This window comes from Vombatus ursinus, unplaced genomic scaffold, assembly GCF_900497805.2.
Source record: "Vombatus ursinus unplaced genomic scaffold, bare-nosed wombat genome assembly UNPS02014822.1, whole genome shotgun sequence".
NCBI classification, from domain to species: domain Eukaryota; kingdom Metazoa; phylum Chordata; class Mammalia; order Diprotodontia; family Vombatidae; genus Vombatus; species Vombatus ursinus.
In genome coordinates, this window is record NW_020954600.1 from 1,297,134 (window position 1) to 1,311,870 (window position 14,737).

General features: G+C 46.1%; 1 protein-coding gene across 1 annotated transcript; it reads right to left on the minus strand.

Annotated features, from left to right (window-relative positions):
- Nucleotides 1-29: 29 nt before the first annotated feature.
- ZNF408 (zinc finger protein 408) lies at nucleotides 30-14,737 on the minus strand. Its single transcript, XM_027837746.1, is given in 11 exon segments — nucleotides 30-86; nucleotides 9,281-9,455; nucleotides 9,457-9,756; nucleotides 9,758-9,903; nucleotides 9,905-10,046; nucleotides 10,048-10,662; nucleotides 10,694-10,790; nucleotides 11,725-11,876; nucleotides 11,878-11,967; nucleotides 12,212-12,270; nucleotides 14,652-14,737. Coding segments are annotated over 10 exon segments (1,833 nt in total). The 5' UTR covers nucleotides 14,652-14,737.

Genomic DNA, 14,737 nt, shown 5'->3' on the forward strand with positions numbered 1-14,737 from the left:
TCTGATCTTGGCTAGGAAAAACCCAGGAGTTATGTGCTTGGGGGCACGTCGTCCTGGGCACTGATGCTGCTGTGTTGGGCTCCTGTCTTGGCCCAAAGAGAGAGCAATGGACCAGAGGTTTGACTGTAAAGGGACAGGGACTTTTGATCCTGGGTACTGCCTGTGGGACGTGGGGAGAGTCACTGGCCTGTCTGCTCCCTTGTCTGAAAAACCGGGCTATTAAGGCCTCTGCTGCCTACCTCTCGGAGGTCAGAGACCACAGGATTTGGGCTAGAAAGGACCTCAGAGATGAACCAGTCCTTTGCCCTAATTTTATACATTAGAAGACTGAGATGAAGGGGTTAAGTGATGCGTTCAATGTTATATAGGTAGTAAGTAGCAAAGGCTCCTTTTTTTTTATTCCCAGTGCTTAGCATAGTACCTGGCAAACAGTAAGCATTTAATAAATGCATGTTGATGGTGATGATGAATATGGATTTGAACCCCTCTTCTGACTTCAAACCTAGTATTCTTTCTGTGGTACCAGAAATAAAAGACTGAAAAGTGTCATAAATAAAAAGTTACTATATGTGAAACATGGGAGGATTTGTATGAAGTGAAGCAGAGGAGAATATTCGTGCTGACCATGAGAATAGAAATGAAACAACACTGAAAGACGGCAGAGCTCAGATCAGGGCAATGGCCAATCTGGGTTCCAGAGGAATGACAGTGGAAGGTCACTTTCCCTGCTAGGCTGAGAGGTGGGGGGCTATGGGCATGAAATGCTGAACTGCAGCTGAGAGGCAGTAGCTGAGTCATAGAATCATAGATGTAAAACTAGAAAGGCCCTTACAGAGGAGGAAACTGAGGCCCAGAAAAGCCTCACAAGAACCTGATGCCAGGGGCTAAGCCTACAAACCCAGAACGATTTTCCACTTGGGTTGGCTTTGATAATCTGGGGGAAGGAAGAGGAACGTAATGGGTGGGCTTGCCTAGACGTTTAACAAACGACAGGCAACAAAAAGGTTTTATCCCCAAAATTCCCATTTACATCCAGAAGATTAACAGCCGTGAATTTTTTGGCCCCCAAGACTCATGGAGACCTTTGTGATCAGCAATGAAATTGCCCATCTTTGGAAAGGAAGACACAGAAATAGAGGAAACAGAAGCTTAGCCAACATGTGCCAGAGAGTGCCCCAAGTAGTGACTTGGCTACCCTGTGGAAAGAATCCCCGGATTCTGGGTCCTTTGCCCACCACATTGCCGTGCGTGGGGCTGGCCAGAATGCCGTGTTCCGTTGGCCTGCTGGGCTTGAGGCTTCTTTTTGCTCTGACATGGGCCCCAGCCGTCCCCCTGTGGCTGGAGGCGTATTTCTTTTTTCCCTGGGTAGCCGTCCAGACCTTGTTTTCCCTCCATCCTCCCTCTCCTACTTCCTGTTTTCTGTAGGTAGAGGGTGGGAAGAGTAAATATTAGCCCTGGGCCTGAGGACTGGGGACAAAGAGCAGTCCACAGGGAATTAAAAGTTCTCTTCTGTCTCTCCTGGTCTGTCCTGCTGGGGTCTGGCCTAGGGTCATGTGCCATCTGGGGAGGTCAGTGGGAGGGGGAAGTTAGGGTTGAAGCCAAGGATTCAGTGGAGGGGAATGAAAGAGAAGGGGAAACCAGGTGTGTCCGCTGATTGAGCCAACCCATGCTACTCCAATCTGATCAGGGAAGGGTGGGGAGGGAGGGCAAGGCCCATAGTCAGGCTTCTGGCAGCTGAGCTTAGATGTTACTTCCTATAAAATACTAGAATGTTTAGTGCAGGGAGTTGTGGGAAGGGTGCTGGATTGTCAGAAATCCTGGGTTCAAATCTTGGGTCTGTGTGACTTGGGGACAGGCGATTAACTTCACCTCTCCACCTCTAAGTTTCAGCTGTAAAATGAGAGGGGTCAGACTAGATGATTCCATCCTCTTTCCTCTAGGTTTTTTAACATTCTATGGCTCACATTGACTTTATCCCTTATTCACCCTGTACAATGGGGTCATCTTCTTTTCTGAGTGTACATCTGCTGGAAAATATTTATATTTCTTGTAGGTAGGTATCATTGCTGGAAATAAACCATGGCCCACTTACAGCAACCATGCTGTTTCCCATTTGGATGAGCCAGCATTTGTCCTTTTAGGAGATTCTGTCTTTCTAGGGCTTGCAGCTAGGTAGCATCACCAGAATACTGGAGGGATACTTCAGCCAGGGGAAATACAAGGATGGCCGGAACAGATTGACAAGACCTATCCATTAACAATGGATAGATTGGGGGACAGCTAGATGGCGCAGTGGATAGAACACCGGCCCTGGAGTCAGGAGGACCTGAGTTCAAATCCGACCTCAGACACATGATACTCACTAGCAGTGTGACTCTGAGCAAGTCACTTAACCCCACTTGCTGGGCCAAAAATAAACTAAAAAAAAACCAAACAAACAATGGACAAATTCATCTTATCAGGGGTTTGCCATTTCTAGACAAAGGAGAGTAGTGCTAAGGGAGAAGGTCTCCTTGACAGGGCCAGGCAAATGTTTTTCCAGAATGTGAACCTCCAGCAGGTGTGAGGTTACTGAGGAGAGTTGGGAGTGAGGTGGAGCATGGCCACAGCTTTTCCTGAAATAGTTGTCTTAGGGTGACTTTTTTTTTTCTCTGTCTTTGAGCATGTGGGATTATTGAAAGTGCTGACTAACTTCTCAAAGGCATTCTAGCCTACTCTCTTGCTACCAATTCAATTCTGAGTACAGCTCACAGTCTTATCTGTGGTGCCACCTAATACACACACACATATCTATATCTATCTATCTATATACGTATACACAAATATTGTTGTTGTTCAGTCTTGTTTGACTTCGTGACTTCATTTGGGGTTTTCTTGGCAAAGACACTAGAGTGGTTTGCTATTTCCTTCTCCATCTCATTTTACAGATGAGGAAATTTAGCTAAACAAGGTTAAATGACTTGCCCAGGGTCACACAGCTAGTAAGTATCTAAGGCCAGATTTGAACTCAGGAAGTCTTCCTGACTCCAGACCTGCTACTCTATCCACTGTGCCACTTAGCAGCAACCATACATGCCCGTGCGCGCACGCACACACACACACACACCCCAATATACACACAGATGGAATAATTCAAGAGGCTGTCTATCCAATTCTCAGTCTGGACATTCTTCATTCAGTTAGTGTTTTCTGTGTGCTTTGTTAATCCAAAATATTTTGCATTTTGTGTATCCATTGAGGAAGCTCTAGTATTCTGGAATTGTATATGTATATACACATATTCATATGTACACAAATATATATGCATTTATCTATCTATCCGTATGTCCATATGATCAGCATAATGTCACCCATAGACAGCCCTCCAAATGGGGAATCTCACCTATGGGGAATCCCTCTTCCATTTGGATCCTATGATAAATATCCTCCACGGCAGTTGCATGCAGCCTGGGTACATGGTATACATCTCCCTGGATTTATACCTTGCTTATTAGTGATAACCAGAAAAATATTAAACAAAGCTTTTTTGTATTTATGAAGAAGTCTTATATGCTCTTAATATATTCATGGGACACAACTTAGTGGAGGAGATCCAGTTAAGGCTTCACTTTGTTCCACAGAGTTCAATATTTTTGTAATCAATGGTTAATACTAGGGGATCCTGTCTTTACTACACTTCTTGATTTTTTTTGTGTGAAGATTTAATTCAAATAAGCCTTTCTTACAAGCCTACTGTGTGCTGGCACTAGAAGTATACTGCAGAAAACTGTTAGGAAAGACTGCCCATTCCCTTTTCCCATTTTCATCTAAGATCATCTTGATATATATACAGCTCATTCTTAAGGATTTTACAAAGATCAAAAGTAGGAATATGGATGGTTATTAATGGTGTCTTGACCTTCCTTTCCAGTAATACCCTGTGTGACTTCTCCCATTTGTTTAGGATTTTCCCCTCTTTCCAATATCTTGAAAATCAATCCCTTAAAGCTTTCAAAACTGTACTGTCACAAGCATATATTCCTTCTGTGTGTCCATGGTCAGCACCAGGCGTTCTCTGTGGCTTCCTATACTTCAGCACTATGTCACTTACTCATGTGGCACACTGGAGAATAAGGGGTTAAAGAGTCCAAATAATACTGCCATGGAAATGCTGAAAGAGATAGGCTCTATTTTTTGTCTCTTGTCCTCATTCCTGTCTATAAATACTCTTGCAAAGATCTGGCTTAGTTGGGTCTCATGCCAACTTTTCTGCAGACTTATTTTTCTCTTCCCCCATTTTATGAGGCAACAGAGCTCTTAATCTTCCACCATTTCTTCTCCATAGTTTTCCAAGTGAATTTTTACTCACCAACATAGGCCTGTGTTTGGCAATATCAAGCGTTTTCTGGATAAGGCACTCTCTGGACTCTTCACTTAATTGAGATGATAATTTTTTACCAATTAAATTCTTATAAGGAAACATAGGGAATTTGCTTCAAGGTCTTTTCTTTTATTCACTTCTAATTTTCAGTGTCAACAGGGCATTTGGATAGATCCAGATGAAGCTTCTATAACCACATGTCAGGCCTTCTCATATTTATTCTTCTGATTCAGTCAATTTCTACCTTTTCTACCTTTTAGACAAGTTGTTCTTCCAATGGCACACAAACAACTGATTCCTTAACAGCTTCCACATCAGTAACCAGGACTACGTCCTAGATCATCACCGATTCGATTTTGTTGTTGTTGTTGGGTGCTTTTCTATATCCACTGTCTCTTGACTTAATTTAAAAATTTATTTCATTAAATAGTTCCCAATTACAGGTAAATTTTTTTTTTTTGGTGAGGCAGTTGGGGTTAGTGACTTGCCCAGGGTCACACAGCTAGTACACATCAAGTGTCTGAGGCCTCCTGACTCCAAAGGCAGCGCTATATCCATAAAAATGTTCTTAAACGTTCTTGACTTACTTCTTAAGGAAAGTATTCATGATACACAGGTATGATGCTTGCCAACAGTCAACCAGCCTTTGACCTCTTTAATTTTTTATTTTAGAACCATATTTTCCAGCATATTTTTGGCCTATCTTTCCTAGGTCCACTTGCATTGAAGTCTTCTCATACTAAGGCTCGTTGACTTAGTTGGGAGGGTCTGATGAAGTTTGTGTAAAATTTCTCTCCTCTCTCTCTCTATACTTTGCAACAGATATTGGTGTGAAAGCTAGAGAGATCTCCATGACATTCTTTTTGTTTTATATTCACCCTGAGCACTGCAAGGCATGATAATTCATTGTCCAGCAAACTAATACTGTCTCTGGGTGTATGATGAAACCAACTCGACTGACTTTTATTTGGCTCTTCAGGAAGATCTGGGAGCCATTCTTCCAATTAGCTGCGATAGACTTTTATTTTTGGGTTTTATAGTGAGAATATCAATATTGAAATGCTTCAGTTAGGCATGTTAAGTCATAAATGTGGCATGTGTCATATATATTATATATACATATATATACAAATGTATCAAATGTTCTAAAACAAGGGATACTATAATCCAAAGATACAGTTAAATTCAGGCACAAGAGCTGGAAACAATTGCAGAATACAGAACAGAAAGTTAGAGCTGAAGGAATTTTAGGAAGACAGCATAGTGTAATACAAAAGAGAATCAAGCAAGAGGAGGTAGAAGACCCAGCATTATGTCCCAGGGATCTATGGTTGGCTCTGGGCTATTTACTGTTTTTATCAATGACTTGAACAAAGGTGCGGACACCGTGTTCAACAGATTTGCGAATGACACAAAATTAACACACTGGATGATAATCAAGATCCCCAAAGATATTTACAGGGCAGAGGGCCGGGATAAATCTAATCAGATGATGTTATTGGGGTGAATTTGTAAAGTCTTACAATGGGGCATAGATCAATGTGAGGGAGGCATGGTTAGACAGCAGTTATGACAAAGAGCTGGGAGTTGTAGCAGACTACAAAGTCAACAAAAGTCAACAGTTTGTGATGCAGTTGCCAAAGAAGCTAACGTGATCCTGGGCCACGCTGAGAGACACGGCTTCCAAGAATATGAAGGTGACTCATCCGGAATACTGGGTTCAGTTCTGTGCACCCGAGTTAAAGAAAGACACCGACAAGCTACAAGGTGTCCAGAGGAGGGCAACCCAGGTGGGGAAGGGCCTTGGATCTGTTATGGAAGGATCGGCTGGTTGAAGGAAATGGAAGTGCTACCCTAAAGGAAAGAGTCACAGGGGACTGGACAGTTTTAAGTATGTGAAGGGCCATCATGTGGAGGAGGATAAATTAGGCTGGTTCCATTTGGCCCCAGGGGGCAGAACCAGAGATAACTGGCAGGCATCCATTGCAAAGGAACAAATTTAGTTAGGGCGTCAGGAAAGACTTGCTTACGTTTAGTACTATCCAAAAATGGAATGGAGTGCCTTGAGAGGTGCTTAGCTCCCCTTTGTTAAGGTCTTCAAGCAGACATTGGATGACCAGTTGATGATTATATAACACTAAGGATTCCTTCTGGGTAAAGGCTGGATGAGATGGCCACTAACGCCCTTTCCAACTCTCCTCCTGTGTAATTTCATGACTTAATGGTTGTGTGACCTTGGGTAAGTCACTTTACCTTGATGATACTGAATTTCCTCCTCTGTAAACTGAAGTTGGACTAGAGCAGCTGTTCTCAAACTTTCTGGTCTCAGGACCCTTTAACACTCTTAAAAATTGAGGATGCCCCCTCCCCCAAGATTTTATGTGGGTTTTATCTGTTGATATTTATTGTATTAAAAATTAAAGTATCTTAATATGACTGTGAAAATAGTTCTGACCTCATGGGTCCATTGAAAGGGTCTCAGAGACCCCCAAGAATCCCTCGACCACACTGTGAAAATCACTAGACTAATGGTCTTTAAGGTAAGTCCTTTTTGACTCCGAAAGTCTAATAATCTTAGAATTTTTTTGAGCTTTAGCTCACTCCTTTGTAAAATGAGGATGAAAATGTGAATGCTACCTCCATCACAGGATTCTTTGTTTTGGTCTGGACCTGACTTTGTTTGGGAACCTATTGGCATGGACCTTTTTCCATCAACAGAGATCTTTAATAGCTTTTAGAAGGTTGCTGAGGGCACTAAGCTAATGACTTGTCCATGGTCACACAGTTAATGTATCAGCAGGACGTGAAACCAGAGCTTCCTGACTCCAGGGCTGACCATCCCATGCTGTCCCTTAGAAAATATATATAAAATGCTTGGCAAATCTTAAATCACTAAATGAATGTAAGTTATTAGCATAGAACATTTGAACTGAAAGGGTGCTGAGAGACCACTTTGTCCAGCATGCCCTTTTAATTATTTGATTAAAAGTCAGCTCTTTTGACCACAGATTCAGGGCTCTTTCTACTCCAAAAAATGAGAACAAATTTCTGTACATATTGATTTGGGTCCCATGGTACTATATTTTATATCTAATACAAAATACAACTCTGCGATGACTTTATTCTAAACCTAACAGATCTTAAACTGAATAATATTGCTCTCCTTCAAATTTGGAATTTTGTATAATCTCTATACAAAATATATAAGTCTCCTCAAAATGCTGTTCAGGGCAAACTGGAAGGAATGCTCTTCCTCTTAAAGAATTTCACTGTAGCAAAGAATTCAAAGTGTCTCCATCGATAAATCCCGGACCTGTGGCCTCATCCTTTGGTGAAAAGAAGCCCAACCAGAAGGGGAAACTCAAGCTCTCCAGCTGGCTGTAACTGGCTGGTGCCATGCCCTTAGCAAAGCCTCTTCCCTTTCAGAGCCTGTTTCCTTCTCTGTATAAGGAGGAAGTTGGCTGAGATCATCTCAAAGCCTGGTTCCAGTTCTAAGTCTAGCTGTCTAGCTGTCACGGTTGGCATCTACCCTCCTTGTTCACCTTTTCTTCTTTCCTCTGACCAGTAACATGAAGAAAGGCAGCCTGGCGTGGGTTGGAGGGAAGCCAGAGCAGGTGCTGATGTCCATGCACGGACTGAATGCATCTGCACCCCAGCACTGATGGCCAGTGCAAAGTAAGGGTTTTTTCAATCCTGTCAGCCTTAGGGCCTGTTAAACTCTCCCATATGCCCCGATTGTCTTGTGCTTCTTTGACCAATGGATCCTAAATTTCTTGGGAGGAAGGACTATGTCTCCTACTTTTTAAAATCCCCTCCCCAAAGACAGCGTGCCAGGCCCACGCAAACACTCGGCGTATAATACTGCTGTCCTCAACTGAGGCTCCATGAGATCCAGGGCTGATACTCTCTGTGACAGTCTGACCTTCCCATTAGCCTCTAGTCAAGTTATCCACTATGTCCCTGATCCCCTAAGTTCTCATTAGGATCCTCAGTTTACTCATTTATAAAATGGGAACAATTTAGCCCACAGTGTTCTTTTGGAGGAAATGCCAGTGCATTCAAGATATTCAATTAACCAGCTATTATTAACATCTGGCCTCTTCCAAAATAGTGTCCCACCAATAATAACAGCTAAAATTTATAGGGCACCTGATATACACCATCTCATTTATTCCTAATATGGTTATTAGCCCCATTTTGCAGCTAAGGAAAATGAAGGCTCATAGAGATCAGTGACTTGCCCAGGGTCACACCACTAGTGTCGGAGGCAAGATTTGAACCCAGGCTTTCCTCCCTCCAATTCCACCAAGCTGTTGTTCAGTCTGTGTTCTTGTATAACAAAAACCAGGGGCCATGTGTGCCTTTCTTTAAACGCCTGGTACAGAATGGGTGCTTAATTAATGTTTGCTGACTGCCTGAAGCCAGCTGGTTTATTCAGTTGGGATCTGATGAGCTGAAAAAGGACATCACATGACTGCTATTCCTGACTCTGGCCTCTAAGAGGCCGAATGCTGCTCCCACTTTTCCATTCTCCCAGCAGAGGTTCCCAAGCCTCCCTGGTGAGGCAGGGACTGGCTCACAAGCCTCAGGTGGGAAGCTTCTGTCTAATCTGAGGCTCAATTCACAAGCCAGGTGTGCTGAGACACCTGACACCCCACTGGGCCTCTGGGGATAACTGGGCTCAGAGCAGATAACAACTCCCACCAACAGACGACCAGGAGCTTTCCCAAGACTGGCCAAGGTCATGCCCAGGGAGGGACATTTGACTTTCTCCTTCTGGTTCCAGTTGGACAAATACAAACAAAAATTGGATCCAGGGAGACACTGGACACAAGCAGCTAGAAAACAGACACCTTTATATATAAGATGGGAGTTTGTGGAAGGGCCAGCTGGGATGTCAGGGGCTCGTCTCCACTTCACCACCTACGCCACAGTGCTGAACCCCACCCCACTCTCTTGAATGACGACCAGGTTGTGTCCGGGGCCTGGCTCTTCCTGAACCACAAGGCATCTGTCCTCATTCTCTAAAATGGTGACTTCCATGACATCCGCTGGGAGAGAGGCTGGGGTGGGGGAGGCATCCCCTTCGCTTGGCGGGCTTGGCTGGGGCAGAGGCGAAGCTGCTGGTGGTCTTAGTCTGATGGCTGAGCTGGTGCCTTTTGAGGCTCTGCAGCAGGGTGTAGCCCATGCCACAGGTTGGGCAGCGGAAAGGCTTGTCTGCCAGATGAGACTCGAGGTGGCGTCGCAGCTTGGTGGCCAGAGTGTATGCCTGGCCATACTGTGGGCAGGAAAAGAGCCTTTCACCAGACTGCAGGTGTTCATGGGCTCGGAGTGTGTGGGGATTCCGCAGGGCTTTGCCACACACTAGGCAGAGAAGGGCCTCGCCTCTATGAGATGAGGTGTTGCCGCAGCTCTGGCAGCTGAGGGAAGGCATCCGTGCAGTGCGGGCAGCAGTCGGGCCTATAGCCAGTGTGAAGGTGCAGGTGTCTCCACAGGTTACCATACTGGTGGAAGGCCCGGCCACAATAGGGGCACAGGAAAGGGCTTCTCTCCCGTGTGGAAGCACATGTGGTTCTGCAGGGAGCCTCGGTTAGCCAGGGGGCATCTGCAGATGGGGCAGGGGCACGGGGTGGGGGCAGGCACTTGGTGCGTCTTGTGGTGGGGCCGTAAGGAAGGCCGTCGGGTGAGCCTTCCCACACCGGTCACATGTGAAGGGGCGGGCACCCAAGTGTACCACTTGGTGCTGGCATAGGTCACGGCGGGTGCCATAGGCCTTGTCACATCGGGGGCAGGGGAAGGGCCGCACTCCCTGATGTCCCAGGATGTTGGCCTGGAAGCTCTCTTCAGAGCTGTAGCTCTTGCCGCACTCTGTGCAGAGGGACGGCTTGTGCCCAGCATGCACAAACCGGTGCTTCTTCAGATGGCAGAGCTGCAGGAAGGCCTTGCTGCACACCGCACAAAGGTAGTGCCTCGAGAGGTGCTGGGCAGTGCTCTTTGGGCTCCTCCTGTCCCTGGGAGGCTTGGTGAAGCCTGAAGGCTCTGTCTCTCCACCCTGGTGGGCTTGGGGAGACAAGCTCTTGACACTGGGGAAACGCCCAGGGCCAAACAGCTTACAGGATTTGTTAGCCAAGTGGGGGCTGAGCCATGGGCCCCTACCAGGAGTCATGGGTGAGGAGGCCATGTCACTGGGGCTTGGACTATCCGGACCTACAGACGGGGTACTCCGGGGCAGCTGCAACCCCTCTCTGGGGCCGTCTGACAGAGGCACTGTTTTTCCTTCACTCTCCTCCTCCTCCTCCTCCCTCCTCAATGTACTCCTGGGGCTCCGGGGACCAAGGGCCTATGGGAGTCTCTCCCTGGGGTTCAGGTCCAAACTGGGGGTTCTGTTTTGCTGCTCCTTCGATGGCAGGGTCCCACTGGGGAGAGATGACTGAAAGGGAAGGGGAGGAGAGCAGGGTTGGCCCAAAACAAGATGAGGCAGCTGCCCAGAAATTGTACTTTGTCCCAGCCAGCCTGGCTCCCTGGGTGAGGCAATGACAGGCAACTTCTCTGGGAGATGGACTGGTGGGGAGATGCTGCTCCAGGCATACCAGGGGAGTCACAGCCTTCTCCTAACCCAACATGTTGGAACACTTCACTTGGGTCGTGACAACTCACACCCAGAAGGAGCTTTAAACATGATTGCACATACATAACCTATATCTAATTACTGACCTTCTTAGGGAGAGGGGAGTTGAGAGAGGGAGAAAATTTGGAACTCAAAAATTTTAATAAATGAATGTTAAAAATTGTCTTTACATGTAATTGGGAAAAAATAAAATACTCTTTAAGAAAACGTTTAAAGTTTAGATGGTACTTTTCTCATAGCCATCTGTTAAGGTAGAGGATATAAAGACTGGGACCCTGGTCTTACAGCTGACAAAGCTGAATTTCAGACACGTGGACTGACTCACCTTTGGATCTTAAGGAAGGGGAAAAGGAATGAGCATTTATTAAGTGCCTACCATGTACCAGGCATTGGGCTAAGAGATTTACAAGCCCTGGGGGGTAGGGCCTGTTATTATCTCCATTTTACATCTAAAGAAATTGAGGCAGGTAGAGGTTAGGTGACAAGCCCAGGGTCCCATTACTAGGCAGTGTCTGAGCAAGATTTGCACTCAGGTTCTCCTGACACTAGGCCCAGTGCTTTGTGTATTCTGGGGCCCCTTGGCATCCCTTGTCTTTCCTCTGCTTCAATGCCTCTTATTGGGATCAGGGCTGGGCCCTCCTAGAGGAGCCCACACTGGCAAGAGTTAGTCTCTGGGTGGCCCCCCATGGCATAAGGACTGTGGACCACTTCCAGGGTGTCCCCATCAAAAGCGCACCTGTGCACGGCTTGGTAGCATCCCTTCCAGGTGACACCTTGTTGGTTTGCTCTTCAATCCCTGGCGCTGGCCCCATGGCCAGTGGCTGTTTCTCTGCACAGCCTGGGGCTGCACTGGGAGGCTGGGGCCACAGCAGCAGCTCAAAGCCAGGCGATGGTCTGAGACACCTGCAGGTGAAGCCTCTCACCCATTCTCACCCGGGCCACGTACCCCTCCTTTGCTCACCGACCTTGCTGCACCAAACTGTGAGGAGGGCCCGAGGACAGTTAGGAGGCCCTCATGAAGCCGCATTCCCCCAAAGCCCTGCACTACATACTTAGATAGTCTCCCTGCTAATGTCTCAGATGTTGCTACTGATTGAGAACTTAGCCCCTTCTAAATGTTATGGTGAAAAGAAACACAGTAGTATGGTGTCTGCCCTCAGAAAGCCTGCGTTCCAGGCTGTAAGGGGCAGACTCGCCAACTTCCCCATCACACTCCTACTCACCTGGCCCAACCTGAGCTCTGTTCAGATAAATGCACATCCCTCCACAGGCTCAACAACATCTGAAAAAAATAATACCACCTTAAACTTGTATAATGTTTCACAGTTTACAAGCTTATATATTCACCATCTCATTTGGTCTTCACAACCGCCCCCACAGCATCGCATCCCATTCTCAGGAAACAAACACATGTTTACTAAGTGAATGAATCACTCCGTGGTGTAGACTGGGCAAGTGTGACTCCACCCATTTTACAGATGACCAAGTTGAGGCACGGAGAAATGATGTCCTCAGAATGACCACTCACACTTTTAATGAGGAGTCAGCAACTAGGCCTCCTTCTGGTAAGACTGAGGACCACCTGCCTGTCCCCTGACGCTCAGAGCCCTGGACCTTGCCAGCCACCCTGTAGCCACACCCTAAGCACTACAGCCTTTATAATCTCTTCACTGCATCCTTTCTCTCTCTCTCTCTCTCAGGCCAGGGATGGTTCCACTTTTCTATTTGTATGTTCAGTGCTTAGCATTGTACTTGGCTCTCTCCTAGAGTGAGGCAGTGACCTTGCACAGCCCTCCCTCACTTACATCCAGTTCACATGAATGTCATAGCATCACCTCCCTGATGTCGTGGGCCTCTGAAAACGAAGGACAACCAACCACCTCTGTGAGTAGAAAAGGAGCTGCCCGCTGGGGACCAAAGTGGAACTGAGCAGTTGGGCAACACAGCTTGCTTGCTTCCTTCCTCTTTTCTGCCCAAAGGCAATGTATATTTTGATCTCTGAAACTTTTTTTTTCCTTTCTTAAAGACCATCCTTAACCCAAATTATTTTGGCCCTCATTGATTGGCCAACAATAGGTCCCAGGCCAAACCCTACTTGGTCATTGTTTGGGCCCTGATGGGCTCAGAATGAATGTAAATAACAATCGTTCCTGTTTTGGCTAGAAATCCTGAGGGTTTTCCCCTCTCAGATCCGATTTTTTTTTTTTTTTTGATTAGGTGAAAGAGGCTATTCTCTGTCTCATTTTTAATTAAGCCTTAATGAATCACTGAATGGATGTTGCCTCAGTCAATGAGACCTGTTAAAGACCTTAGCTTGAAAAGTCCAAGGTCTCTTACTGCATCCTGGGCCAACTCCAGTCGTCCTGATCTATATCTGGCCACTGGACCCAGATGGCTCCAGAGGACAAAATGAGGCTGGTGACTTTGCACAGCCCTCCCTCGCTTAAATCTAGTTCACTTGCATGTCATGGCATCACCTCCCTGATCTCCTGGGCCTCTTTGTTAACGAAGGACAAACACAACAATAGTACTTGCCACATTTTTGTTGTTCAGTTGCATCTGACTCTTTTTGACCCCATTTGGAGTTTTCTTGGCAAAGATACTGGAGCGGTTTGCCATTTCCTTCTGCAGCTCATTTTACAGATGAGGAAACTGAGGCAAACAGGGTTAAGTGACTTGCCCAGGGTCACACAGGTAGGAAGCATCTAAGGCCACATTGGAAATCGGGTCCTCCTGACACCAGGCTTATGCACTGCACCACGTTCCTGCCCATTTGGCCCACTGTGACCGATTTTTCATTCATTAATTCATTGTTATTGATTCAAATGTGGTATCCCCAAAGTAGAACGTAAACTCTCGAGGGCAAAGACTCTTTAGTTTTCGTCTTAGAAAGACCTGATTTCAATTCCTGCTTCGGACACTCACTCATTGGCTGTATGAAACTGGGCAAGTCTGTGCTGGTATCCTCGTCTGCAAATAAAGATAATAACGCCTACCACCCAGGCTGGTTGTGAAGACCAAATCAATTAACTGATATAAATTGCTTTATGAGTCCTAGCTGGCACACAGTAGGCACTTTACAAATGTTCATTAATTGACTGACAGTTTGCAGGTTCTCTTTTCTGCTGTTTTTTGAAAAATCTGAACATTTTGCCCTTCCCCAGTCTGTGTGGGGTTCCTTTGGCTAGAAAGAATCTCTTCCCCAGCAAGTCTTTTGCAGCATCTCTTTAGGACTCCTCTGTTTCACGTTTATCCCGTCCTGGACTAAACTGGAAGCTTTCAGAGAATTGGGACAAAGTCTCATCTATGTAGCCCGTACCTGGCTTCCCTCAGAGCAGGTGCCTGGTCTGTGTTCATTTAGTTAACAATATTTACTGAGCAACTACTCTGTGCAGAGCACTGTCCCGGGTGTGAGAAGCAAGACAAGTCTAGAAACGGCACCCCCAGGCACTCACGGAGTGTTCTATGGACATTGTAATGAGACAGAGGTAACTACACGAAATGCTATCAAGCGATAAGGCCATTAGAGGAAGGAGTGCTATGGAAAAAATTACTCATGAGTCAACTAGCAACCAATCAATCAATCCACCAGAATTTACTCATTTATTGGACACCTAAGCCGTACTGGGAATTAAGGGTGCAAAAGAGTAAAATCACACCAACCCCTGCCCACAGGAAGCTGGTATTCTACCCCCTTATGTATCCGGGCGCCTGTTGCTGAGAAGAGCATGACTCGCCCAGAGCGGGTC